At 49.0% G+C, this 25,860-nt stretch overlaps 1 protein-coding gene across 5 annotated transcripts in view; it reads left to right on the top strand.

Moving 5' to 3' along the window:
• SCN5A (sodium voltage-gated channel alpha subunit 5) overlaps window positions 1-24,955 on the top strand; it is a 103,305-nt gene extending 78,350 nt beyond the window's left edge. For 4 of the 5 annotated variants that reach the window (XM_016940745.3, XM_016940743.3, XM_016940744.3 and 1 more), the window contains exons 21-28: window positions 4,945-5,118; window positions 8,960-9,082; window positions 11,054-11,335; window positions 14,175-14,228; window positions 14,898-15,035; window positions 15,716-15,820; window positions 16,906-17,176; window positions 19,894-24,955. In XM_016940745.3, coding sequence (XP_016796234.3) covers window positions 4,945-5,118; window positions 8,960-9,082; window positions 11,054-11,335; window positions 14,175-14,228; window positions 14,898-15,035; window positions 15,716-15,820; window positions 16,906-17,176; window positions 19,894-21,131 — 2,385 coding nt within the window. In that variant the 3' untranslated portion in view covers window positions 21,132-24,955. Of the gene's footprint in view, window positions 1-4,944; window positions 5,119-8,959; window positions 9,083-11,053; window positions 11,336-14,174; window positions 14,229-14,897; window positions 15,040-15,715; window positions 15,821-16,905; window positions 17,177-19,893 lie in introns of all 5 variants that reach the window. The other variant, XM_063806702.1, reaches the window with a different exon arrangement.
• Window positions 24,956-25,860: the final 905 nt, after the last annotated feature.

The raw sequence follows: 25,860 nt of genomic DNA, 5'->3' as shown, positions 1-25,860 counted from the left end.
CGAGGTCAGGAGATCGAGACCATCCTGGCTAACACGGTGAAACCCCGTCTCTACTAAAAATACAAAGAATTAGCGGGGCTTGGTGGCGGGCGCCTGTAGTCCCAGCTACTCCGGAGGCTGAGGCAGGAGAATGGCGTGAACCTGGGAGGCGGAGCTTGCAGTGAGCCGAGATCGCGCCACTGCACTCCAGCCTGGGCGACAGCGAGACTCTGGCTCAAAAAAATAAAAAAATAAAAAATAAAAACCACCTAAAATGTAAAAGTCATTCTTAAGTAAACCTTGGATCAAACAGAAAATAGTTTGGTGGTAGTTTAGGGGGGTTCAATTGATTAATTAACTAATTAACAGAAGAAGGCCACTTATGCACCAATGGTGATGATAGTGTGCTATAAATCAAAGACTGTGATTCCATTAATTCTGTCCACGTGAGATCTGGAAAAATAAGAAAAGTGTAGAGGTAGAGAAAAAGCTGTGAATGGTAGAAAAAAACTGGAAAATAACAGTATTGAGAATACTGCATGTGGAATACAGCCAAAGCTGTAATAAAAGGAAAATTCATTACTTAAATACTCGTATTATTAAATAGAAAGAACATAAATTATTTAATTCAAGAAATTAAAAATATAACAAAATAATCTTAAAGAAACCTAGGCAAGTAATTAATAAAATAACCTTTTTTCTTTGCCCCATATGATCTGCAGTAATAAAAACGTATATTAATGAATTAGAAAATAAATAGTAAAATTGATATAAAATTCCAAAGCTGATTCCTTGAAAATTTAAAGCAACCAAATTGATAACCACTAGCTAATCTAATTTCTCACATCTCCAAAAACAGATTCTTTCACATTCTCAAGGAAGAAAATAATTCCAATGCTATTTAAAGTACTCTAGTGCATGAAAAAAGATAGAAAGTCTAGAAATTGTTTTTGGTGTGTGTTTGTGTGTATGTTTGTTCGTTTTTGAGACGGAGTTTTGCTCTTGTTATTGCCCAGGCTGGACTGCAGTGGCATGATCTCAGTTCACCGCAACCTCTGCCTCCCGGGTTCAAGGATTCTCCTGCCTCAGCCTTCTGAGTAGCTGGGATTACAGGCATGCGCCACCATGCCTGGCTAATTTTGTATTTTTAGTAGAGATGGGGTTTCTCCATGTTTGTCAGGCTGGTCTCGAACTCCCGACCTCAGGTGATCCGCCTGCCTCGGCCTCCCAAAGTGCTGGGATTACAGATGTGAGCCACCGCGACTGGCCTAGAAATTATTTTTTTAAAAGCTAAATAATGCTGATTTTTAAAACCTCAAGTATACCAAAAGGAAAACCTAGGCCAGTTTTTATGCTTCATACTCCATACTTCTGAATACTGATGCAAAAATCTTAAACAAAATACATGCAGATAGGATCTAGAAATATATTTAAAAGATTGAGTACATCATATGACAAATGTGTCATATCCTAAAATGTGAAAATAGTACCATATTAGGAAAACTATTTGTATTAATAGGACAAAGATAAAAAACCATATAATTATTTCAATGAATGCCTGATTTTCAGAACTCTGGTAAGAATAGAAATAAAATATATTTTCTTCTACTGAATCCAAAGGACAAAAAAAAAAGAAAGAAAATATATTTTCTTAATTTAGTAAAAAACTGACTCTCAAATTAACTTATATCATCATTGGTAGTAAAACCACTTGAAACGTTTTAATTAAAGTGAAGAATAAGAAAAGGATGATTTACCTTTTTAGCTATTGCTCATTATTTAATAATAGTCTTGAATTACTAGCCAGTGTAATTAATTAAGAAAATTGAACACATGATATAAAAGTTGGGAAATAAAATAATTGAAGTTAACCCAGTCAAGTATAAAAACAAGAGTTAAAATGATAGAAATATATCATTATTTATAGATAATATGATTGCCTAGAAAAGAATTTAAACCTATTTTAAAAACATTATATGGCCAGTTATGAAATAAATATGCAAAGAATTGTTGCTATTGTTGTATTATCCTAAGAGAAACTGTTTAGTCACAAGTAACATCTCTCAAATATTTCTTACATGCCAAGCACTGCAAGCATAAAATAACTGGGAATAAATATAATAATGAATGCATAAGAGATTCATGAAGAAAACTGTAAAACTTTGCCAAGCAGTATAAAACAGAACAAATAGATAAACATACCTTCATCTTGGGTAGGAAGACTTCATATTAGTTCCTGAAGTAATTAATAGATTCAATGCAATAACAAGCTTTCAACATTTCTGAGGAAATATGACGAAACATTGGTAAAGTTTATCTTGAAAATTATTTAAATGTCCAGGGAAATTCATGTGATACTAATTCAGGAATAGACAGAGAACAGTAGAACCACATAAACAGATCTGAAGTAGATTTAAGTAAATAAAGAAATGTACTATATGATAAAGTTGACTTTTAATCAGTGGATTTTAAGTGGATTATTTAATAAAGTGTTGGGGCATTTAATGAGCCACATTCTGAAAAAAAGTATTAAAATGGATATTTACTCCTTACCAAACTATATTTAATTTTTAAAATTGTAATGTAAAACAATGAAACCACAAAAATTGTTTTAAGAAGCTCATTTTTTCCTAGCCTCAGAATAGATAAGTGGTTTCTTAATGTAACATCAAAAATTTTACTAAATGAAAATTATAATAAATGATATAATCATATAACATGATATAATAATTGAAAATGAAGTACATGGAACTTCGGTATGGTAAACAAAAGCAAGTGAGATTTAAAGGCAGGTTGGTGTCACAAACCAGGTTGGTGTTACCAAAGAGTTAATGTCCCCAAATAAACCAGACACTCAAGTACAAAAATAGGCAAAGGATATGAACAGGTAATTCCCAAAAGGAACATGGCAAATATCCAAAGAAAAGATGTCAGCATCACTCCTAATAAAATAAATGAAAATGTAACAAAATACAAGTTTCTTTCATTAGGCTGGGAAAAGTGAAAAAGGAGAAATGACAGCAATGTCGGTGGGGTGGTGGAGAAGAGCCCCCTTCCTGCCCCGGAGATGGAGTGTCAATTGGTGTTCCCTTCGGAGGGGTCCATTCCCAGGCTGTACAAAAAGCACACCTTTGCCCTGGCAACCCAATTTATCCTCAACAATCCCCTGTCCACTGCAACTTTATTTCCACTAGGGATAAACTGTAAAGAACCGAAATGTGCATTATTAATAAGGTTATTGGCTAAATAAATAGCAGCGTATGCAAATAATGAAATATCATGCAGCCTTTTAATATAGTGATAGATATTATTGCATGTATTCATATTATTGAGTGGATAACTGTTCACAACATATTGTTTAATGGAGAAAGTAATTTCAAGGCAAATATTTAGTGTGTCTCATAAAATTGTGGTGATTGTGTGTATGTGCACACACATACGCACTGTCAAAAATAATACTCACCTAAATGTTAGCAGTGGTTACTTTGGTGTCATGAAATTATAGATGCCTTTTACTTTCTTTTTTATAATTTCCATATTATTTAATTTGTATAAGATGCACCCATTTTTATACTCAGAAAAAAATACAATACACCTACTTTTTTTTTATCTTGAACAACTCCCAAAATCCATTTTGGGACCTGAATTATCCTGTTGTGCCATCTACAGTGCCTCAGTGGGCCATATGTATGCCTCAGTAGTGCCAACAGCACTGGTCTCTTGGGTCACTGTCGCTCACAGAGGCCCTGAAGTCGGACAGGAAGGCCCAGGAGTGGCAGGTGGAGGCAGCTCCCCCAGAGCCCTAGTGACGTGTTCAGTTGCCTAGACAGGAGCCTCATAGCACAGTCTGGACAGAGAGAGAAACAGGAACAAATCAGTAGGCTGGAGGTAGAAGCCATCTGGGAGCCACTGGAGTTTCTCTGTTAGCTCAGGAATTTGAGTTGAGGCAGAAATGAGGAGGTGGAGAAAGACTTACAACTCCTAGGATTTGGAAAACTTTGACTCCTAGAGCCTGAGAATTGCAGGACATTTGACTTTATCTACACCTGTTGTTCCTAAACATCACATCTACAAATGACTTTTAATATAGTTTCTTTAACATTCAGCTTTACATCAACTCTCATTGGTTTTTGCTTATTTAAATAAACGTTGTGTAAAGTGAAACTTAATCATTATTGTTAATTGGAAACCAATATTTTTCCCACGAAAAGCAAGTAACCGTATAAAGTAAACAAAGCTAAAGCAAAATGGAGTGAAAACAAAAATATTTTATGTTGTTTCCAGCAGAAAGCTGTGAGCTGAGCTGCATACCCTCTCTCCTTGTTAAAATGGCAAGTTTTAGAAAGGCCTAGCCCAAAACTCAGACTTGATCTTCATTGCGAAGGGAGAGGGGGTCACACCATTCACTCTACCTTATTATCCATCTACCACTTAAGGCCATCTCATGGCCTGCCCGTGGCACAGGCCCCACTTGGAGGGCATTCTCATCTAGTCCAACACTGCCAGGGAGGAACCCTGTCATCGGCATTCCTCACCCCTTCTCTGCTCTCCCCGGAAGGGAGGTGTTGTCAGAAACGGTGCCTAGGCCAGGCACAGTGGCTCATGCCTGTAATCCCAACACTTTAGGAGGCCAAGGTGGGCGGATCACAAGGTCAGGAGCTCGAGACCAGCCTGACCAACATGGTGAAACCCCATCCCTACTAAAAATACAAAAAATTAGCTGGTGTGGTGGCAGGCATCTGTAATCCCAGCTACTCAGGAGGCTGAAGCAGGAGAATCACTTGAACCCGGGAGGCGGAGGTTGCAGTGAGCCAAGATTGCACCACTGCACTCCAGCCTGGGCAACAGAGCAAGACTGTCTCAAAAAGAAAAAAAAAGAAAAAATGGAAAGAAACGGTGCCTGGTGCAGGGTGGAATCGGCAGTGGTCCAGGCTTCATGTCCACCTTGTCTGGCCTTGTCTGCAGGCCTTCGAGGACATCTACCTAGAGGAGCGGAAGACCATCAAGGTTCTGCTTGAGTATGCCGACAAGATGTTCACCTATGTCTTCGTGCTGGAGATGCTGCTCAAGTGGGTGGCCTACGGCTTCAAGAAGTACTTCACCAATGCCTGGTGCTGGCTCGACTTCCTCATCGTAGACGTGAGTGTGGGCACCCGAAGGGAACAGGAAGGGGAAACCCATTGCCAGTGCGGGAGAAGGAGCTGAGGCGGAGGGCCCAGTGGGAGCCAGTAGGCTGAAGGGGAGGCGCGCAGCAGTGCTGTGGGGCAGGCAGAGAGGAAGGAGGACGTAAGTCTGAGTGACCCAGGCCTTGTCCTCAGGTTCCCAGGCTCAGAGGAAGAGAAGAAATAGGAGACAGGGTCCTGCCTCTAGAGCCCCCAGTTTGGAGCCACAGCAGGCGGAGACCTAGGCCCCTGCTTCTAGGGGAGATCGTTCAAGAGTAGTCAAGGTAGGGGCGTGAGCCAGGGCAGGGGCTTGGGGCTCAGGGTCCAGAAAGGGAAGTGAGCAGACAAGCTTGTGCTCTAGCACACACCACAGCAGACTGTAAGTGTCCATCAGGCCCACTAGACAGATGGCCATTTCAGAGCCTCCATGCACACATGCCAGGGGGAGAAGGCTACTGAAGGGATGCTGGGCAGGCAGGGGAGAGCCTCCAGCTCAGGGAGAAGGTACTGACTGGGGAGGATGAGAGAGGGGTGAAGTCACCCCAGAGGAGGAGGAAGCCATGAACACTGGCTCAGGGGCTCTGGGTTGCTGCCCTTGATGATCAGGTAGCTGTGAGGGCTGCCTGCCCAGGCTGTGTCCAAGGAGGGCCTGGGGCAGGAGGTCAGCATGGCTTCTGAACACCCAGTTGGCAGATGGAGTGTGAAGCCCCTGCCCCACAGCTACCCAGGCCCCAAGACACAGCTGGGTGCCAGGCAGCATGAATGCGGGGTCTGACAGGGGGCCTGACGTCAGTCAAGAGGGAGAGTAGCCAAACAGAGAGAAACGGGTCGGTGCAGGGCAGGCCTGGGTTTGCACTCACTGAGGACAAAGGAAGCGAAGGCAAAGGGTGCAGGTGGAGGGACCTCTCTGGGGGATCGAACAATACAGAGTAAGGGTCAGGATCTGCAGACTGAAAAGGGCTTTCCAGAAGGCGCCGGGTTTGCTGATGGCTTCCAGCCTTGACATCGGGTTCTGCATACCAGCAGGAGCTATCCTTCCTGTGGTTACAGAACAGGCTCAGGCCTGTGCAGTCTCCATACCCCACTCAGAGGCTCAGCCCCCAGTAAGCCTAGCCAGAGTCCAGGTTGAAGCTACCAAGGCTGGGTGGGAGGTCAAACTGTGGGTGGCCATGGTGGCAGAGCACCTTGGGCTAGAGGGGATGCACAGAGACGCAGATCCAGGTCCTTGGACCTGCAGTCCAGGCCTCTTCCTATCACCCCAGGTGGCCAAGAGGATGCTAATGCTGGGGTGAGGGGGTGCTGGGGTGGAAGGGGGACAAGGAGAGCTCTAGACACACTGGACTGCCCGGCCCAGCCCTCAGAGCCTCCCTGAGATGAAGGAGAGGCCCCTGAGGCCTCCCCATTGAGGGACTGTGGGAGGGCCTGGGATCCTGGCAGCTCAGCCCTGAGGATCCCTGACCCGCTGTTCCTGCAGCATCTTGGGCAGTTGGGCCTGCTGAGGGTCTCCCACAAGGCAAGCCAGAGGGACTCTCCGCAGACTTCTGGGGAAGCCCACCCACCAGCCGCTGGCCACCTTGGGGAGCTCAGAGCCAAGTCAGGGGAAAGGGAATCGGCAGTGCTTCCCTGCTCAGGCCCAAGAGAGAAGGAGCCTGTGGAGAAGGCAACCAAGGCTCACAGCAGGGAGGGGCCTTGCCCAAGGCTGAGCAGAAGGAAGTGGGTGTGGAATCCAGCTTTCTTGGCACTGGCCACGCTGCTGTGCCCCTACCCCATCCGCATGCTTCATGGGAAAGTTTGTCTCAGGCCTCAGAGTCTAGGGAAGAATGTTTCCAAGATGAATTCTGCATTATTTTTCAATAAATGCAGTTGGGTCTCTACTGTGTGCAAGTACTGTTATGGTACTGGGGATCTTAGGGAACAAAATAAAAACTCTTCCCCACATGGAGGAAGGTGGCTACAAACAATCAGCATAATCAATAAGCCACTTTTACATTATGTGAAAAAGTGGTATCTACCATGGAGCAAAGAGAACTTGGGAAGGGAAGGGGTGGGGTGGAGGGGAAGGTGCAGGTTACCACTTTTAAATAGGATGATCAGAGTAGGCGCACTTTGGTGACATTTGAGCGGGTTTGAAGTTGGGGTTAGCCAGGCCAATGTCTGGCAGACGTTCCAAGCAGAGATTGGAAGAGCAGTGCAAGGACCGTGTGTCGGGAGCATGCCTGGCATACTGGGGGAAATGCAGGGAGGCTAGAGCCACTGAGCAGAAGGAAGTGCAGGAGATGAGGCCAGATTGCAGGGGATGCAGCCAGATTGCTGCCTTTGAAAAAAATATGGCCTTTGATTTAGAATGAAATGGGGGTAGGGGGGCGGAATTGGAAGGCTCTGAACACAAGAGTGCTGTGAACTGACTGATTTTCTTTAGGGAGTCACTCGGTCATGGAGGCCGGGGTAGAGAGGGATGAGTAGAAGCAGGGAGAAGAGTTAGGAGGCTCAGGCCATGATCCAGTGAGAGACAATGGTGGCCGGGCCAGGACGGTGGCAGTAGAAGTGGTGAGAAACATTTGGACTTCAGATGTATTTTGAAGGCAGAGCCAACAGGAAATCCTGATGGGTTAGATGCAGGGTGTCAGAGACAGAGAGGAGGCAGGGAGGACACCAAGAATTGTGGCCTGCACAGCTGGAGGGATGGAGTTGCCGTCACCTGAGACGGGAGGCCATCGCCGGGGCAGACGGGGCAAGCTTTGGAAAGAACAGAGACCACAAGGCAGCCTGTTAGGAACTGGGCAGGCAGACCAGCTGGACCTGGCACTCTGGAAGTCCTGCCCTCAAGGAGAGGTCCCTGAGAGATGCCCCCCGACTCTCCAGGATTGGGGGCCAATAGCCCAGCATCCTTGAGGGGTGAGTGGGGGCAACACAGAAATCAGTCTGGCGTGTCTTCCTTCCCCTGGCCTCTTTGCCCAGCTCCCTCCCCTGGTGCTGCCAAGCCTGGGAGGAGGCTGTGGGAGTCAGGCCTCTGCCCCCAGTCTCTCCGAACCCCAGGCTGGCCTGAGCACCAGGGTGGTGCTAATGGTGACTGCAGGAGAGGTCAGGAAGCAGGCCATTTTTGGCCTGTGATCACAGGCCAGCGGTGAAGTAAGAAGGGAGTGGATGCCCATGGAGCTTTAGAAGGATAAAATCCACAGAGTGGGAGTGCCCTGGGGGGTGGGGCAGAGGGAACAGAGAGCTGAGGCTCCTGGTGCCACCCAGTCCCCATCTTCTTTGAAGATGTTGAAATGCTGCACAGTCTGGCCTTGGGGAAATGCCCCACGATTGTCTATTTGCTCCTACTTAACCCAGGACTGCCTCTCCTTCCCCAAAAAAGGCTTCTTTGGTGAAGAAGGAGACAGGTCCAAGAATTGGAATTGAAGGAAAGAATGTGGAGACCAAAAGCCCAGGCTTTGTGTCCCTGCTCTGCCATACCAGCAGAGTGGCTTTGGAATTCAGTTTTCCCATCTGTAGAATAGAGGTGACGCATCGCAACATCGCAGGGTTAGTAGGGTTATTACAGAGCATGTATGTGAAGTACACATAGCAGCCTCTCAGTAAAGGCCCAGAAGCCAGGATACTCTTGGGCTCGTCCCAGCTTGGGCTCTGGGAAGCCTGGCCCAGTGCAGAGCTGGCCTGTGATGACAGTCCACCCTAGGACTAATAAAGAGTGGACACAGGAGGCCTGTGGCTCTCTCGCACCCAGCACCGTCTTAGTGGGGCCAGAAGGCCTACTGTCTGTCCCCAACAGTGGGGAGCTGTTCCCATCCTCCCCATTTCTACTTTGCCTCCCCCAGGTCTCTCTGGTCAGCCTGGTGGCCAACACCCTGGGCTTTGCCGAGATGGGCCCCATCAAGTCACTGCGGACACTGCGTGCACTCCGTCCTCTGAGAGCTCTGTCACGATTTGAGGGCATGAGGGTAAGAGAGGTGGCTGCCTTCCCACCAGGGAGTGGGAGGCGGTCCCACAGGCCCAGCCCACTGCCACCCAGGACCTCTCCCTGTGCTTCTGATGTCCTATGGCCGCGGAGACTGTGGCCGAGGCTGACTTGGTAGGAGCATGGCCCAGAACCTCCAGGAGAGGCACAGCTGGGCATGGAGGCACCCTGAGGCTAGGCAGCTGTGAGAACCCACCTCCAGGGCCCACCCTCAAGCCCTGTGAGCTCCCATGAGGGCTGGGAGAGCACCGGACAAAGGAGAGGAAGCAAGACTTGCTGGGCACAGGAGTCTCAGCTACACCCGAGGCCACTGGCACCAGGGCCCCTGTGCTTCTGCTGTCCTGCGGGGCTGCATCTCTGTGTGCCCACTCTGTGTGCCCCTCTGCATGCCCTGCCTCCTGGCAGACACAGGCTGCCAGCCCTCTGTCTGTGATGGCCAGTGGGGCTGTGGTCGGGAGGGTGAGGGAAGAGGCATAGAGCAAGCTGCATTCCCAGCATCAGATAGGGGCTGTGGTTGGGAGGATGAGGGAAGAGGCATAGAGCAAGCTGCATTCCCAGCATCAGACAGAGGCTGTAGAGGAAATAACCACGTGCTTAGTGATCTCCTGTGCACCATTTTCCTAGTGCAGATCCCTATGCATTTTTCAAGTCACCACATTTTACCAAAGAATGAGAGCAGATAAGGCAGACTTGAAAGCGCACCGAGAAAAACATCAGCCGTGATATATAGCAAGAAAACAAATACACATGTGTGTGTTTGTGTTTACTTGCGTGGGGTATTTTTTTAACAAAACATACCAGTTCTGTGTGGCTTCAGAAGACATGTTTGTTTGTCTCTCACTGACCCAGCAGGCACCATCACACAGCTCAGCCTACCAGTTGGTTGATGGCTTTGAACCTTGCCCACACCCCCAATCCATGGAGACACACATAGCTTATTCCTGGTGGGAAACCATCCACAAGATAATGTTCAGAGTTAAATGTCTCTTTGGGAGCAAGGACATTTGATTCCAGAGGGACGCAATGAGACACTAGGTACCAGGAATGCCTCTGCGGTGGCCATTGGCCATAGAGCCAGCCAAGAGCAAACTCCCAGGGCTTCCCCACCTCACTCACACCCAGATGTTTGGTGTCCTAAGAGCTGGGTTTTCCACCCTGTTCCAGGGTTCAGCGTGCCTGCTGGGGAACAGCATCCCCCAACCTGGCATCTGGCCCACACCACACAGTCCACCCCAGCTTCACCTCCAGTCTGTGTGGCACATGTGTTCCTGATGCATGGACAGCTGGAGACTTGGTCCATGAGTGGGGTGGAGGGTCCCAAATGTGTCTATTAGGGAATCTTCTCCAGGGTGCTGTGAGTCTAGATGCAGAGCGTGAGGCTGTGGCTCCATGGGATCTGAGAGCCCCTCACTGGGGAGCGGGTATCACAGGGAGTACCCATGCCACCTGCTCTCTGGCTGTGCTCTTATGGGAGCACTGGAGAACTGCCACAACCCCCTCTAGACACTGCACTGAGGTCCCATCCATCCCAATAGCAACAACCTAAAATAAACCAGAATTTAGCTCCAAAAATGTAAGGACTCATGGGATTGTTAGGAAACCCAGTCTTGGGGACATGTTTTGAGAGGTCCTTTCCCATCAAGTTGCTGGTATCCTCAATCAGCACACACCTTGGTGAAAATAAGATTTTAAAGATCACAGATTCAGGGCAGGGCCAAGAAGGGAAACCAGATGTTCTGAAGCCACACCAGACTCTAGGGTGCACTCCCCTCACTCCCCACCAGGGCTTCCAGCCATGGAGCTGGCCTCTCCCACGAGTGTGGGATCTGCACACCCACCTGCACAGCCCCCTGCAGCCAGGGAGTTCATTCTTTCTTGGGGTGACAGGGGGTCTTGAAAAGGGCATGTTCTCTGGGCACCCCCAGGAACTGAGCCACTTCTCTGTCCACTTGAGGTGGTGGTCAATGCCCTGGTGGGCGCCATCCCGTCCATCATGAACGTCCTCCTCGTCTGCCTCATCTTCTGGCTCATCTTCAGCATCATGGGCGTGAACCTCTTTGCGGGGAAGTTTGGGAGGTGCATCAACCAGACAGAGGGAGACTTGCCTTTGAACTACACCATCGTGAACAACAAGAGCCAGTGTGAGTCCTTGAACATGACTGGAGAATTGTACTGGACCAAGGTGAAAGTCAACTTTGACAACGTGGGGGCCGGGTACCTGGCCCTTCTGCAGGTGGTAAGTCCTGGAGAGAAGGGACTTCCTTCTTCCCAATGGCTGTCGAGCAGCATGGCCATCACCCATGATGTGGGCAGGAAGGGGGGGCAGTGGGGCCATGCTGGATCTTCATAGGAGGATCACAGTGCCCAAAGGAGGCTCAGGACTCTCCAGGGATTTGGCTCCTTGGGAAATCCCCAGACTTTCAGTTCTAGAACCGATACCACAGTCTCCAAATTGCAGAGTATGGGGATGGTCTGTGGTGCTGTAGAACCCATAGTAGTCAAGTTGATCTCTTCAGGCTATCAGTTAGGCAGTATGATGGCACAGATTAAAAAATGAAAGACCATAGACTACTCAGGAACTGAACTATTAGCAAAGTTGTAACTGTGGCCACCCTCTGTTATAAAATATAGTGTTAGCTCTTGTGTTGTTTAAAAGAACATATTTCCGGCCAGACGCAGTGGCTCACACTTGTAATCCCAGCACTTTGGGAGGCCAAGGTGGGCGGATCACGAGTTCAGGAGATCGAGACCATCCTGGCTAACACGGTGAAAACCTGTCTCTACTAAAAATACAAAAAAATTAGCCGGGCATGGTGGTGGGCACCTGTAGTCCCAGCTACTCTGGAGGCTGAGGCAGGAGAATGGCGTGAACCCGGGAGGTGGAGCTTGCAGTGAGCTGAGATCTCACCACTGCACTCCAGCCTGGGCGACAGAGCCAGACTCCATCAAAAAAAAAAAAAAGAATATATTTCCATCTTTGACGTGCAATGTTTAAGCACACACAATCCTTCTAGGGTTTCCACTGATTTTGTGAGTATGGTGGCTTCGGTGATTATCACACATTCCATAAAATTAACCTACCATTAGCCTTGACCAATGCAACAGAACCACAATGCATAGAGCTGCAACTTGCTTGTCTTGCTGTTCCAATCTTAAGCCCAGACACCTGTCTCTGGTCCCCAAAGCAGAGGAAAACTCAGCAGACTCTCACCTGGAAACTTTATACATCCACTCACACCTTCACCCATCCCTTAAGCCCCAGTGGTAGTCCCACAAAGACTCCCCTGCACTGCCTAGTGGAGAATGGTAGATTAGCACCAAACCCAAGGAGCTGTCTATTCCTGCAATTGTCCCTCAGAATGTCAGAACTTTGGAAGAAAAGGCCTCCTTTTGTAGACTAAGAACTGCTGACCTTTCCAGACAAAGCCACTCGGTGTTTGGGAAGAATTCAGTCATAAATATCTCATACCCTTGGGTGGTCCCCAGCAGTTTCCAAAGTATTTCCGGGGCTATCTTTATAGTCAAGGGCCTCTTGGTACAGGGAGCTGGAGTAGCTTGCCTACTGTGGGCAGCCTCAGCTTCCCCTTCTACCCTACCTGCCTCATAAGAATTCTTCGACACAGGAAGCTTGTGTACCTGAGCTTGTGCTTAGAAAGGAAGCTTGGGGGCCAGGCATGGTAGCTCATACTTGTAATCCCAGCACTTTGGGAGCCTGAGGTAGGTGGATCATTTGAGGTCAGGAGTTCGAGACCAGCCTGGCCAATGTGGTGAAACCCCATCTCTACTAAAAATACAAAAATTAGCTGGTAGTGGTGTTGCGCGCCTGTAATCCCAGCTATTCAGGAGGCTGAGGCAGGAGAATCACTTGAACTCGGGAGGCAGAGGTTGCAGTGAGCTGAGATCACACCATTGCACTCCAGCCTGGGCAACAGAGAGAGACTCTGTCTCAAAAAAAAAAAAAAAAGAGGCTCGGGGCAGGACTGGATTTGGCCAAAAACACAAATGAGACTTCACTGGGGAGTCAGTCTCACACCAAGCCTGTCTCTTGGGCTCTTTCTGCATAGCAGCCCAGACTAGGGCAGACAATGCCACCAGCACTAGGGCCCTCTCTGGTTCAGCCTCCCTCTTTACTCCCTTGGTGTGGTATGCTGCAGCCAGCTTGTGCCAGCTCACAAGAGCTCACTGTTACATTTTCAGAAATTTTGCAAGCTGTTTATTAAATACAGCCATTATAAAAAACTGAATTCTATAAACTTATAAAATTAACTAAATGATATTAAAACAAAGGTAATAAATACTCAAGATTCATCATTACATTTTAGTATTATCATCTATGCTCTTGAGGCTTTTTACTTCTATTATGTCTGTACAGTGGGAGTACCATAATGCTAAGCTCTTTTGCATCTCTTCTCAACTCCATTGAGTAACTTCACATTGGTAACCTGAAATCGACCATGGTGAGAATATTTACACAAGAGAAATTGGCAAACCAACAATCAGGGTTTTTTCTTTTCTTCTGGGACGTCAGCTGTTAACCATTTACCAACACACCATTGACAAAAGAACCCCCTTAAGTACAAGGGAAGGTTGAGATTCTTCGGGAACTTCCCTTGAAAGTCCATGGAGCAGAAGCCACGTGGTTCTCTGAGATGTAGGACAAAGGGGACCAGGTCAGCCCTGGAGTCTAGAACACAGAGTCTAAGTTCCACCTCTGTCTCCCTGACAGAATCACTGTCAGGATTCTGTGATGTTTTAGAAATGGAAATGAGGGTGGATCTGAAGGGCAGACCTCCTGCAAGCCCCCTCAGACTCTTGGCCTCAATCAAGAAGCTTATTCCCTGCTGCATGGCCTTCTTGGGGCATCTTCTCAGCTGCTTCCCCTCCCCACCCCTAGCGCTAAACAAGGTCTTTCTCTGACCACCCAGGCATTTAGATGCTGCTGAAGGGGTGAGGCGGGGTGGCTTGCTTTTCATAAGAAGCTTGCTTCTGGCTTCATCTGTTCAGACCAGAGCCCTAAGTAGCTCAAGCGAGGTGCAGAATTAAATGATTGTCTTAATCTTGTCTTTTCCTCCCAGGCAACATTTAAAGGCTGGATGGACATTATGTATGCAGCTGTGGACTCCAGGGGGGTAGGTTGCCACAGTGGCTTCTTCCACCAAGTCAGGCACCTGAGGCTCCTGGTTGCTTGGCCACCAGGGAATCAGTGTCTGCATCTGAAAGCCCAGCCCACAAGGGCAAGATCTCGTGTCACTCTGGAGTTCAGCCTCTCTGGAATGCCCAAGCCTGGCTCTGGGGCAAGGTTGCTTGGTCTCCTAAGAAGTCCCAGAATTCTCAAATGTCTTTCAAATTAAACTCACTGTAGTTTACTGACTTTTACCCCAGGAGGATGGGGTGGAAGCAACAGAGACGCAAATCAAGCTTCTTCTTTGTCCAGCACCCCACCCGATCACACTAACAGCCCAGTGAAGACTGACAGAAGTCCCCATGTACTCCAGCCTCCCATTGGCCCAGGGCCGGAGCCAGGCACTGATACTCTGCCAGCACTGATACTCTGCCAGCCCTGAGCTCAGCATGTCTGCTGTCCTCACCTGCCACCATCCACTCCTCTCACCTCTATCCCTACCCACCTCTGGCCCACAGACTCACATAACTGGGCTAGTGACCTTCCTCTAGATATACCCTCTCTCCCACAGAATGGACACCCCTAGCCAGCTCTCTGCCTCTGCTCCCCACCCCTCCCCATGTGACCCCCGAGACCCCAGCCTGTCTGATCTCCCTGTGTGATTTCTCCCTTGCAGTATGAAGAGCAGCCTCAGTGGGAATACAACCTCTACATGTACATCTATTTTGTCATTTTCATCATCTTTGGGTCTTTCTTCACCCTGAACCTCTTTATTGGTGTCATCATTGACAACTTCAACCAACAGAAGAAAAAGATACGTAGAGCACCAGCTCCCCACTGGGCTGGGCAGGGTGGGGCCGGGTGCCAGGGGATTGAGGGGCCACTCAGGCTCCAGGTCCCATCTCACCTTCCCTGTTGGGGATGGTCCTCTTCTTGCTCCTGCTGGAATGAGGTGGGGAGAAGGGTGTGTCCAGGGATGTAACATGCCTAGGCCTGTAAGAACGTAAGAAGGGGCTTTGGTGGGAGGCCCCATGCCTGCCCTAATCCACCTAAGAGATGAGACTCCTGGGAGAAGCTGGGGTAAGAGCTGCAACTGTTCACCTGGTCCATGATCAGAGGTCATGGGTAAGGCCTGTGCAGAGGCCCTGGGCTCCCAGAGCTTCATCAGAGAGGCTATGACTGGGTTGTAGGCAAACCAAGTGAACGGAGAGAACCTGAAGGCTGGTTGAGCTGGGAGGAGAAAAGGGTAGGGGGGTGGATACTGGATTTGCAGGTCATAAAGCCAGAGAGATCTCAAGGTGAAAAGGGACAGGGTTCCTGGATAAATAGATTTGGGGAAGAATCTGTGGCGCAGAATAGGGACATATTTTATCCAGGAGAGAAAGCCAGGAGGTGGTCGACCCTGGCATCCTCATCAAGAAGGCAAGATCCTGGTGCCCTCCATGCTGGGGCCTCTGAGAACCCCAGAATGAGGTTGGTGCCTTCTCTTTGCACTTAGGGGGCCAGGACATCTTCATGACAGAGGAGCAGAAGAAGTACTACAATGCCATGAAGAAGCTGGGCTCCAAGAAGCCCCAGAAGCCCATCCCACGGCCCCTGGTGAGCCAGGCTCCTGGTTTTGTGGGAGTGGGGAGGATCTTCTGGGGTCCCTGGGAAGCTTTCATGCCACATGGCCAGCTATCAGGGCCACTTCACAGTCTTTCAGCCCAGCCTGAGGGGCACTATCAGATGTCTGATCATGAAGAGAGGTCCCAGCCTCGTATAGATAGGGAGGAAGGTATGATAAGGATGTAGCATCCCAGGACACTCCCCACCCACAGGAACCCTCTGTACCTGAGCAAATCTCCTCCTTCCCCTCAGGATGCAGGCTTTCCCCAGGAAAAGCAGTACAGCCTTCACAGCCCCACCCCACCCCACTCAGAGCCTCATCCTTGGACCCCCAGAACAGTCAGGGAGCCGGATTCCTGAGTCACCTGGTGGGGAGAGCCAAGAGCTCTGGAGAGCGGGGTCCTCTCCAAGACTGACTCCCTTGGCCCGATCAAGCCATTATCCAAAAAATTGTGTGTGTGTGTGAGTGTGTGTGTGTGTGTGTGTGTGTGTGTGTTATTTATAATCTTTTCCAAGTGGGAGAACAGAAAAAAAAAAAATATATATATATATATATATATATATATATATATAATCTTATTTCTTCCCCCAAATAATCTGGGCTGATTTACAATTAAAGACACATACAAATATGGTTAGTAGAATAAATAAAATAAATTCCATAAAAAAGAGAAAATATATTAATCTAAGCACTGACATAATTACTAAGGTTGAAGTTTAAATTTGCCCTTGAGCCTTCAGACTGTGGGAACTAAAAGGGAAGCACAATGAACAGCGTGCTAAGGATGCTCAGGGCAGGAACAATCTCTCCCTGAAGATCCATCATGAAAGGCCTCATGGAAGATGGAGCTCTGGGGATGGGCCTTGAAGCCCAGGAAGCATTTCAGCAGGACAGCCAGTGGCTTTAGCCTCCAGGACTTTTTCCTCTGCACTCTCTGTGGCAGTGTTGCAGGGGCTTTGGGCTCACTAGAGGGTAGAGTGGGAGGGTGGGTGGTCTGGGATGAGAGGCAGCAACAGGCATTTGCCAGCCTCCCCAAGGGCCCTGCTGAGCACTTTCCATTTGCCTCTCCTTTCAGAACAAGTACCAGGGCTTCATATTCGACATTGTGACCAAGCAGGCCTTTGACGTCACCATCATGTTTCTGATCTGCTTGAATATGGTGACCATGATGGTGGAGACAGATGACCAAAGTCCCGAGAAAATCAACATCTTGGCCAAGATCAACCTGCTCTTTGTGGCCATCTTCACAGGCGAGTGTATTGTCAAGCTGGCTGCCCTGCGCCACTATTACTTCACCAACAGCTGGAATATCTTCGACTTCGTGGTTGTCATCCTCTCCATCGTGGGTGGGTATACAAGTCAGCTGGACGGAGAAGCCCTCCCCAGCCAGGCCTCTCCTCCAGCCCCTGGGTCTCTGCTGAATGCCACGTACAACCCTAGCTTCTTTCATAATTTTTTTCAGTGCATTTCTCACCCCCCTTCTCCCCTCACACATACACGCACACACACCTCTCCAGAGAGAACTTATCTGGAAGGCCCCACTTGGGCCAAGGAGACCAACCTGGCAGAGGACCCAGCACTTGCTCCTGGCCCCACCCTCTAGAGGACCTGGGAACACAGTTCTCTAACTGCTTAGAGAGCTTCAAGGATGAGTCTGGGAATGGGAGTGGGTGCTGTGGAGGCTAATTCTGCCTGCACTTAGGTTGAAGGAGAAGGAAGCTCAGGATGAGGTGGGTCCCCAGGGATGGGGGATAGGTGGCCCTCCAGAGTAGAAATTATCCCTGAAGATGGAAAATTCTGGAGCTAACCGCCAATGTGTATGCCAGACTCCTTCAGACATCACCTGCCTCATGCAATTCACCCAGTCAATTCAGCATCAAAGGAGGGAGATTGTGCAGCTAGGGAGAAGCAGAGACCCAATCCTGACCCATGTCTGTTTGACCTCGGAGCCCAGATCTTTTTTTTATATAACAGCTTTACTGAGACATAATTCACATACCATAAAATTCACGGTTAACTTTAAAGTCACTTTAAAGTATACAATTCAGTGTTTTTTAATATATGCACAGAGCTTTGCAACCATCACCACTACCTAATTTTAGAATATATTCCTTTCCCCAAAGGAAACTCTACCCATTTAATAGTCAATCCCCATTCATTCCCCCTCTCCCTCACCCCTGAAAACCACTTATCTAAAATTTTGAGGGACCACCAAACTGTTTTTCAATATGGCTGCACCTTTTTACATTCTCGCTGTCAATGTATGAGGATTCCAATTATTTCGCCCTCACCAACACTTGTTATTGCCTGCATTCTTTTTATAGGAGCCCTCCTAGTGGGTATGAAGTGATATCTCACTGAGGTTTTGGTTTGCAAAAGCAAATGACTGATGACTAACGATGCAGGACATCTTTCCATGTGCGTGTTGGTCATTTATATATCTTCCTTGGAGAAATCTCTATTCAGATCCTTAGCTCATTTTTAATTGGGTTATTTCTCTTTTTATTGTTGAGTTGTAAGAGTTCTTTACGTATTCTGGATCATAGTCTCTTATCAGATATATGACTTAAAAATATTTTCTCCTAGTCTGTGAGTTTTTTCATTTCCTAGTGGTGTCTATTAAAGCACAAAAGTTTTACATGTTAATGAAGTCCAGTTTACTTATATTTTTTGTTTTGTCACTTGTGCTCAGAGCCCAAACTCTTTAACTCTACCCCCATGGGGCTCTGCCTTGCGGTGACTGTGACTTTCATCTTTCTGCCATATACAACCTCTGCCTCTGGTAAATGTAAAGGATAATGCAGGGGCTAAGGCAGGCACTGCTGTGGCTATAGTGACAGGCAGATGGAAGCACAAAGTAGGGTCAGGAATCTCTGGGGGGTCTCAAGCAGGATGAGGGTGAGAGCGTGCCTTATGGGACTGGAGAGGAGTTTTAGAGAATGCAGGATGTCAGCAGCAGGAATGGAACCATTGAGGGACAGTCTCAGAGGCTTTGGAAGGTTCAGCATGTACTTTGGGATCTCTCCTGGCCCGCTGTTTGGGCGGTACCAGAGAGGAGGAGTGGTTAAGAGATCAACTTGGAGCCCGAAAGTCTGAGTCAAATCCCAGCTTCTCACTCACTAGGTGGCAACTTGGGTAAGTTACCTCACCTCTGTTTCCTCTTCTGGAAGATGAGGATGATGGCATCTGCTCACTTCCTAGGACAATGGGAAGGACTAAATGAAATGATGGCTATAAAGTGCTCGGCCCATTGCCCCAGTGATCGTAAACACTGGACCCATGTCAGTCAGTGACATTGTTATATAAGGAGTCTGGAAAGGGCACTTGGGCCATATAAGACAAGTTTATTTCACTCTTTATTCCATGATTTATATCCATGCCCCTTAAAACTCCAAACCCAGGTAGTCACAGGAGACCCAGGGGCAGTGACGCTCTCAAAGGAGGCAGAGTTAGGAGAGCGATAAGAACCATCACAGAGAAGCTGAGAGAAGACACTGGCCATGGCGTGGCATCAGGGAGCACTGATTTCTGGGCCAGTGTTTCATGCCCTTCGATGGGCACATAAATCATCTGGGCTTCTTAAGATGCAATGGGCTGGGGTGGAGCTGAGATTCTGCATTTCTGATAAGCACCTAGGAGATCCCAAGGCTGCTGGTCCTCAAACCACACTTTGAATAGCAAGGAGCTAAAAGACCTGAGTTCTGGCCCAAGCTGGGTGGGCAGGATACTAAGCAGATCCCCTCTGGCCTGAGAACCCAAGATGTAGAAGATGGGCCTAGGACAGCTCTATTGTGCAGGTACACACTGAAGATTAAGGAATGAGGGGGCTGAGAAGGAACCCTGCAAAGGACCCATTTTTCTGGGTCACAGATGCAGACATGGAGACTCAGACAGACAGGAGCAGGCAGAGTCCTAGCATGCCCAGTGGAAGCAATCCTGGAAGGGCCGCCTCTCCTTGGCTCCTTGCCATATAGAGACCCCCCCACCGCCAACCCCTGCACAGTGATGCTGGCTGGAAGACAGAGGTGCCACCAGTAGCCACAGTCTCTGTTGTTTCCCACAGGCACTGTGCTCTCGGACATCATCCAGAAGTACTTCTTCTCCCCGACGCTCTTCCGAGTCATCCGCCTGGCCCGAATAGGCCGCATCCTCAGACTGATCCGAGGGGCCAAGGGGATCCGCACGCTGCTCTTTGCCCTCATGATGTCCCTGCCTGCCCTCTTCAACATCGGGCTGCTGCTCTTCCTCGTCATGTTCATCTACTCCATCTTTGGCATGGCCAACTTCGCTTATGTCAAGTGGGAGGCTGGCATCGATGACATGTTCAACTTCCAGACCTTCGCCAACAGCATGCTGTGCCTCTTCCAGATCACCACGTCGGCCGGCTGGGATGGCCTCCTCAGCCCCATCCTCAACACTGGGCCGCCCTACTGCGACCCCACTCTGCCCAACAGCAATGGCTCTCGGGGGGACTGCGGGAGCCCAGCTGTGGGCATCCTCTTCTTCACCACCTACATCATCATCTCCTTCCTCATCGTGGTCAACATGTACATTGCCATCATCCTGGAGAACTTCAGCGTGGCCACGGAGGAGAGCACTGAGCCCCTGAGTGAGGATGACTTCGATATGTTCTATGAGATCTGGGAGAAGTTTGACCCAGAGGCCACTCAGTTTATTGAGTATTCGGTCCTGTCTGACTTTGCCGATGCCCTGTCTGAGCCACTCCGTATCGCCAAGCCCAACCAGATAAGCCTCATCAACATGGACCTGCCCATGGTGAGTGGGGACCGCATCCATTGCATGGACATCCTCTTTGCCTTCACCAAAAGGGTCCTGGGGGAGTCTGGGGAGATGGACGCCCTGAAGATCCAGATGGAGGAGAAGTTCATGGCAGCCAACCCATCCAAGATCTCCTATGAGCCCATCACCACCACACTCCGGCGCAAGCACGAAGAGGTGTCGGCCACGGTTATCCAGAGAGCCTTCCGCAGGCACCTGCTGCAACGCTCTTTGAAGCATGCCTCCTTCCTCTTCCGTCAGCAGGCGGGCAGCGGCCTCTCCGAAGAGGATGCCCCTGAGCGAGAGGGCCTCATTGCCTACATGATGAGTGAGAACTTCTCCCGATCCCTTGGCCCACCCTCCAGCTCCTCCATCTCCTCCACTTCCTTCCCACCCTCCTATGACAGTGTCACTAGAGCCACCAGCGATAACCTCCAGGTGCGGGGGTCTGACTACAGCCACAGTGAAGATCTCGCCGACTTCCCCCCTTCTCCGGACAGGGACCGTGAGTCCATCGTGTGAGCCTCGGCCTGGCTGGCCAGGACACACTGAAAAGCAGCCTTTTTCACCATGGCAAACCTAAATGCAGTCAGTCACAAACCAGCCTGGGGCCTTCCTGGCTTTGGGAGTAAGAAATGGGCCTCGGCCCCGCAGATCAACCAGGCAGAGTTCTGTGGCGCCGCGTGGACAGCCGGAGCAGTTGGCCTGTGCTTGGAGGCCTCAGATAGACCTGTGACCTGGTCTGGTCAGACAATGCCCTGCAGCTCTGGAAAGCAACTTCATCCCAGCTGCTGAGGCGAAATATAAAACTGAGACTGTATATGTTGTGAATGGGCTTTCATAAATTTATTATATTTGATATTTTTTTACTTGAGCAAAGAACTAAGGATTTTTCCATGGACATGGGCAGCAATTCACACTGTCTCTTCTTAACCCTGAACAAGAGTGTCTATGGAGCAGCCGGAACTCTGTTCTCAAAGCAGAAGTGGAATCCAGTGTGGCTCCCACAGGTCTTCACTGCCCAGGGGTCGAATGGGGTCCCCCTCCCACTTGACCTGAGATGCTGGGAGGGCTGAACCCCCCACTCACACAAGCACACACACACAGTCCTCACACACGGAGGCCAGACACAGGCCGTGGGACCCAGGCTCCCAGCCTAAGGGAGACAGGCCTTTCCCTGCCGGCCCCCCAAGGATGGGGTTCTTGTCCACGGGGCTCACTCTGGCCCTCTATTGTCTCCAAGGTCCCATTTTCCCCCTGTGTTTTCACGCAGGTCATATTGTCAGTCCTACAAAAATAAAAGGCTTCCAGAGGAGAGTGGCCTGGGTCCCAGGGCTGGCCCTAGGCACTGATAGTTGCCTTTTCTTCCCCTCCTGTAAGAGTATTCACAAAACCAAAGGACACAAGGGTGCAAGCCCCATTCACGGCCTGGCATGCAGCTTGTCCTTGCTCCTGGAACCTGGCAGGCCCTGCCCAGCCAGCCAACGGAAGAGAAGGCTGAGCCATGTGGGTTTGGGGCTAAGAAGTTCACCAGCCCTGAGCCATGGCGGCCCCTCAGCCTGCCTGAAGAGAGGAAACTGGCCATCTCCCAGGGCTCTCTGGACCATACGCGGAGGAGTTTTCTGTGTGGTCCCCAGCTCCTCTCCAGACACAGAGACATGGGAGTGGGGAGCAGAGCTTGGCCCTGCGCCCTGTGCAGGGAAAGGGATGGTCAGGCCCAGTTCTCGTGCCCTTAGAGGGGAATGAACCATGGCACCTTTGAGAGAGGGGGCACTGTGGTCAGGCCCAGCCTCTCTGGCTCAGCCCGGGATCCTGATGGCACCCACACAGAGGACCTCTTTGGGGCAAGATCCAGGTGGTCCCATAGGTCTTGTGAAAAGGCTTTTTCAGGGAAAAATATTTTACTAGTCCAATCACCCCCAGGACCTCTTCAGCTGCTGACAATCCTATTTAGCATATGCAAATCTTTTAACATAGAGAACTGTCATCCTGAGGTAACAGGGTCAACTGGTGAAGCCTGAGCAGGCAGGGGCTTGGCTGCCCCATTCCAGCTCTCCCATGGAGCCCCTCCACCGGGCGCATGCCTCCCAGGCCACCTCAGTCTCACCTGCCCGCTCTGGGCTGGCTGCTCCTAACCTACCTCGCCAAGCTGTCGGAGGGCTGGACATTTGTGGCAGTGCTGAAGGGGGCATTGCCGGCGAGTAAAGTATTATGTTTCTTCTTGTCACCCCAGTTCCCTTGGTGGCAACCCCAGACCCAACCCATGCCCCTGACAGATCTAGTTCTCTTCTCCTGTGTTCCCTTTGAGTCCAGTGTGGGACATGGTTTAACTGTCCCAGCGACATTTCTCCAAGTGGAAATCCTATTTTTGTAGATCTCCATGCTTTGCTCTCAAGGCTTGGAGAGGTATGTGCCCCTCCTGGGCGCTCCCCGCCTGCTACACAGGCAGGAATGCGGTTGGGAGGCAGGTCGGGCTGCCAGCCCAGCTGGCCGGAAGGAGACTGTGGTTTTTGTGTGTGTGGACAGCCCGGGAGCTTTGAGACAGGTGCCTGGGGCTGGCTGCAGACGGTGTGGTTGGGGGTGGGAGGTGAGCTGGACCCAACCCTTAGCTTTTAGCCTGGCTGTCACCTTTTTAATTTCCAGAACTGCACAAGGAGGGGAGAAGAGAGTAGGAAAAAGGAGGGAAGGACAGACATCAAGTGCCAGATGTTGTCTGAACTAATCGAGCACTTCTCACCAAACTTCATGTATAAATAAAATACATATTTTTAAAACAAACCAATAAATGGCTTACATGACCTGGTCTAGGCCCTGTCCTTGTGCTGAGATTTGACAAGAGTGGTAGCGGAGGACCGAGGGCCTGGGAGATGGCCTCCTCCTGAGCAAGTCTGGGGAACTTGCTGAGAGCATAACACTGACCATCATAACCATGGTTTAAGCGTACAGTTCTGTAGCAGTAAGCACATGCACACTGTGGTACCACCATCACCACCGTCCATGTCAAGAACTTTTCTGTCAGCCCAAATTACCACCCTGCACCCATTAAACACTAACTCCCCACTCCTCCCTTCCCCCAGCCCCAGGGAGCTGCCATTCTGCTTTTCATCCCTACAAATTTGACTACTCTAAGTGCCTTATATAAGTGGAATCATACAATATTTGACAAATTCGACTATCCTAAACGCCTTATATAAGTGGAATCATATAATATTTGACAAATTTGACTACCCTAAGTGCCTTATATAAGTGGAATCATACAATATTTGTCCTCTTGTGACTGGCTTATTTCACTTGACTGGATGTCCTCAAGGTTCATCCAGGTCACAACATATTTCCTTCCTTTTTAGGAATTTTTTCAGGATTTTCAGAATTTTTTCTTAATTTTTTTCATAAATTTTCAGAATTTACATCCTTTTTAAGGCTGAATAATATTCCATTGTATGTATTTTGCTTGTCCTCTCACCCACTGAGGGACACTTCCGTTGCTTCCACATTTTAGCTATTGTAAATAATGCTACTGTGAACATGAGTGCACAAATATCTGAGACCTTGCCTTGAATTCTTTTGGGTAGGTACCCAGAAGTGGAATTGCTGTTTCATATGGCAATTTTATTTTTAATTTTTTTAGGAACTGCCATACTGTCTCCCACAGCACAAGGGTTCCAGTTTGTCTACATCCTCATCAACTCTTGTTATTTTCTGTTTTTTTCAAATAGCAGTCATCCTAATCTGTCTGAGATGGTATCTCATTGTAGTTTTTTTGTTTGTTTGCTTTTTGTTTTTTGAGATGGAGTCCCACTCTGTCGCCCAGGCTAGAGTGTAATGGCACGATCTCAGCTCACTGCAACCTCCACCTCTCCGGTTCAAGTGATTCTCCTGCCTCAGCTTCCCGAGTAGCTGGAACTACAGGCACCAACCACCACCAGCTAATTTTTGTGTTTTTAGTAGAGATGGGGTTTCACCATCTTGGCCAGGCTGGTCTCAAACTCCTGACCTCAAGTGATCTGCCCACTTTGGCCTCCCAAAGTGCTGGGATTACAGGTGTGAGCCACTGTGCCCGGCCTCATTGTAGTTTTGATCTGCATTTCCCTAATGATCAGTTACGCTGAATATCTTTTCATGTGCTTATTCATCATTTATATTTCTTCTTTGGAGAAATGTCTATTCAGGTCCTTTGAATTTGGTTGTTTTCTTTGTCATTGTTGACTTTAAGAAGTTCTCTGTATATTCTGGATATTAATTCTTTATCAGATATATGATTTGCACATATTTTTCCCCATTCTGTGGGTTGCCTTTTTACTCTGTTGATAATGTCTTGGGATGCACAAAACTTTAATTTTCATGAACTCCATTGTCTATTTTTTATTTTGTTGCCTGTGTCTCCTCCCATCTTATTGACTGTGCCTTTTCAGCCTCCCTTAGCAGAACATCCTCTGGTGTCTGACTAATGTTCAAGTTCTTTAGGCCCTGTGCTCTCTCCCAGAAAGAGTGGAAAACACATTCTTTTCCCCTCCTACGGCTTTGAAGAGTCTTGATCTTTTCCTGAGGCCAGGTCTCTCCTTGGACCCCCAGGCCAGCAGATTCAGCTGCTTACTTTGGACATCTCCAGAGCTTTCAGGCCCAGCCCAGCCAACTCTGAGCTCCTCTGCCTCACCCTGAGCCTATCTGTGAAGGTGGTCCCACAAATCCATCCTCAGCCGCATGCAGCCCTCACCTCTCACCCCTCACCTGGTCCAAGCCCCGTTGGCTCCACCTCCTTCGTGTCTTTCAAATCCCACCTTTTGGCTCCATTTTATTGTCCCTTCCTTGGGTGAGGCCAGCCAGCATATCGCCTCATGGAGGCCACCAGGGAAGCTCCTTCCTCTAACCTCATCCATTCCAAACTCTTCTCCACTCAGCTACCAGAGTGATATTTTCATCCAAGATAATTACCCTCTGGATAAGACTGCACAGTGGCTTTCTATTGCCTCAGGATCAAGGCAAACCCCTCAGAGGTCTCCCCAGTCCTGCCAACCTCTGTAACAGCATCTCTTCCAACCCCTCAAAGGCTCCAGGCTCCTCCTCCTCCCAGCCTTGCCAGAACACTCTTCTCCTTTCCACTCGGCCTTCAGACCTCCCTGAATGCCCCTTCCTCTGGGAACCTCCCCTGACACAGCCCGGTCCCCTCCCCACCATGTGCCCCACTCTTGATGCTTCCCTGCCACAGCCCTCCACACTCTTTGCAAATACCTGCAAAGTCATTATGTGAACA

Source organism: Pan troglodytes, chromosome 2 (assembly GCF_028858775.2).
Source record: "Pan troglodytes isolate AG18354 chromosome 2, NHGRI_mPanTro3-v2.0_pri, whole genome shotgun sequence".
Taxonomy (NCBI): Eukaryota; Metazoa; Chordata; class Mammalia; order Primates; family Hominidae; genus Pan; species Pan troglodytes.
This window is presented reverse-complemented; position numbering and strand designations above follow the sequence as displayed.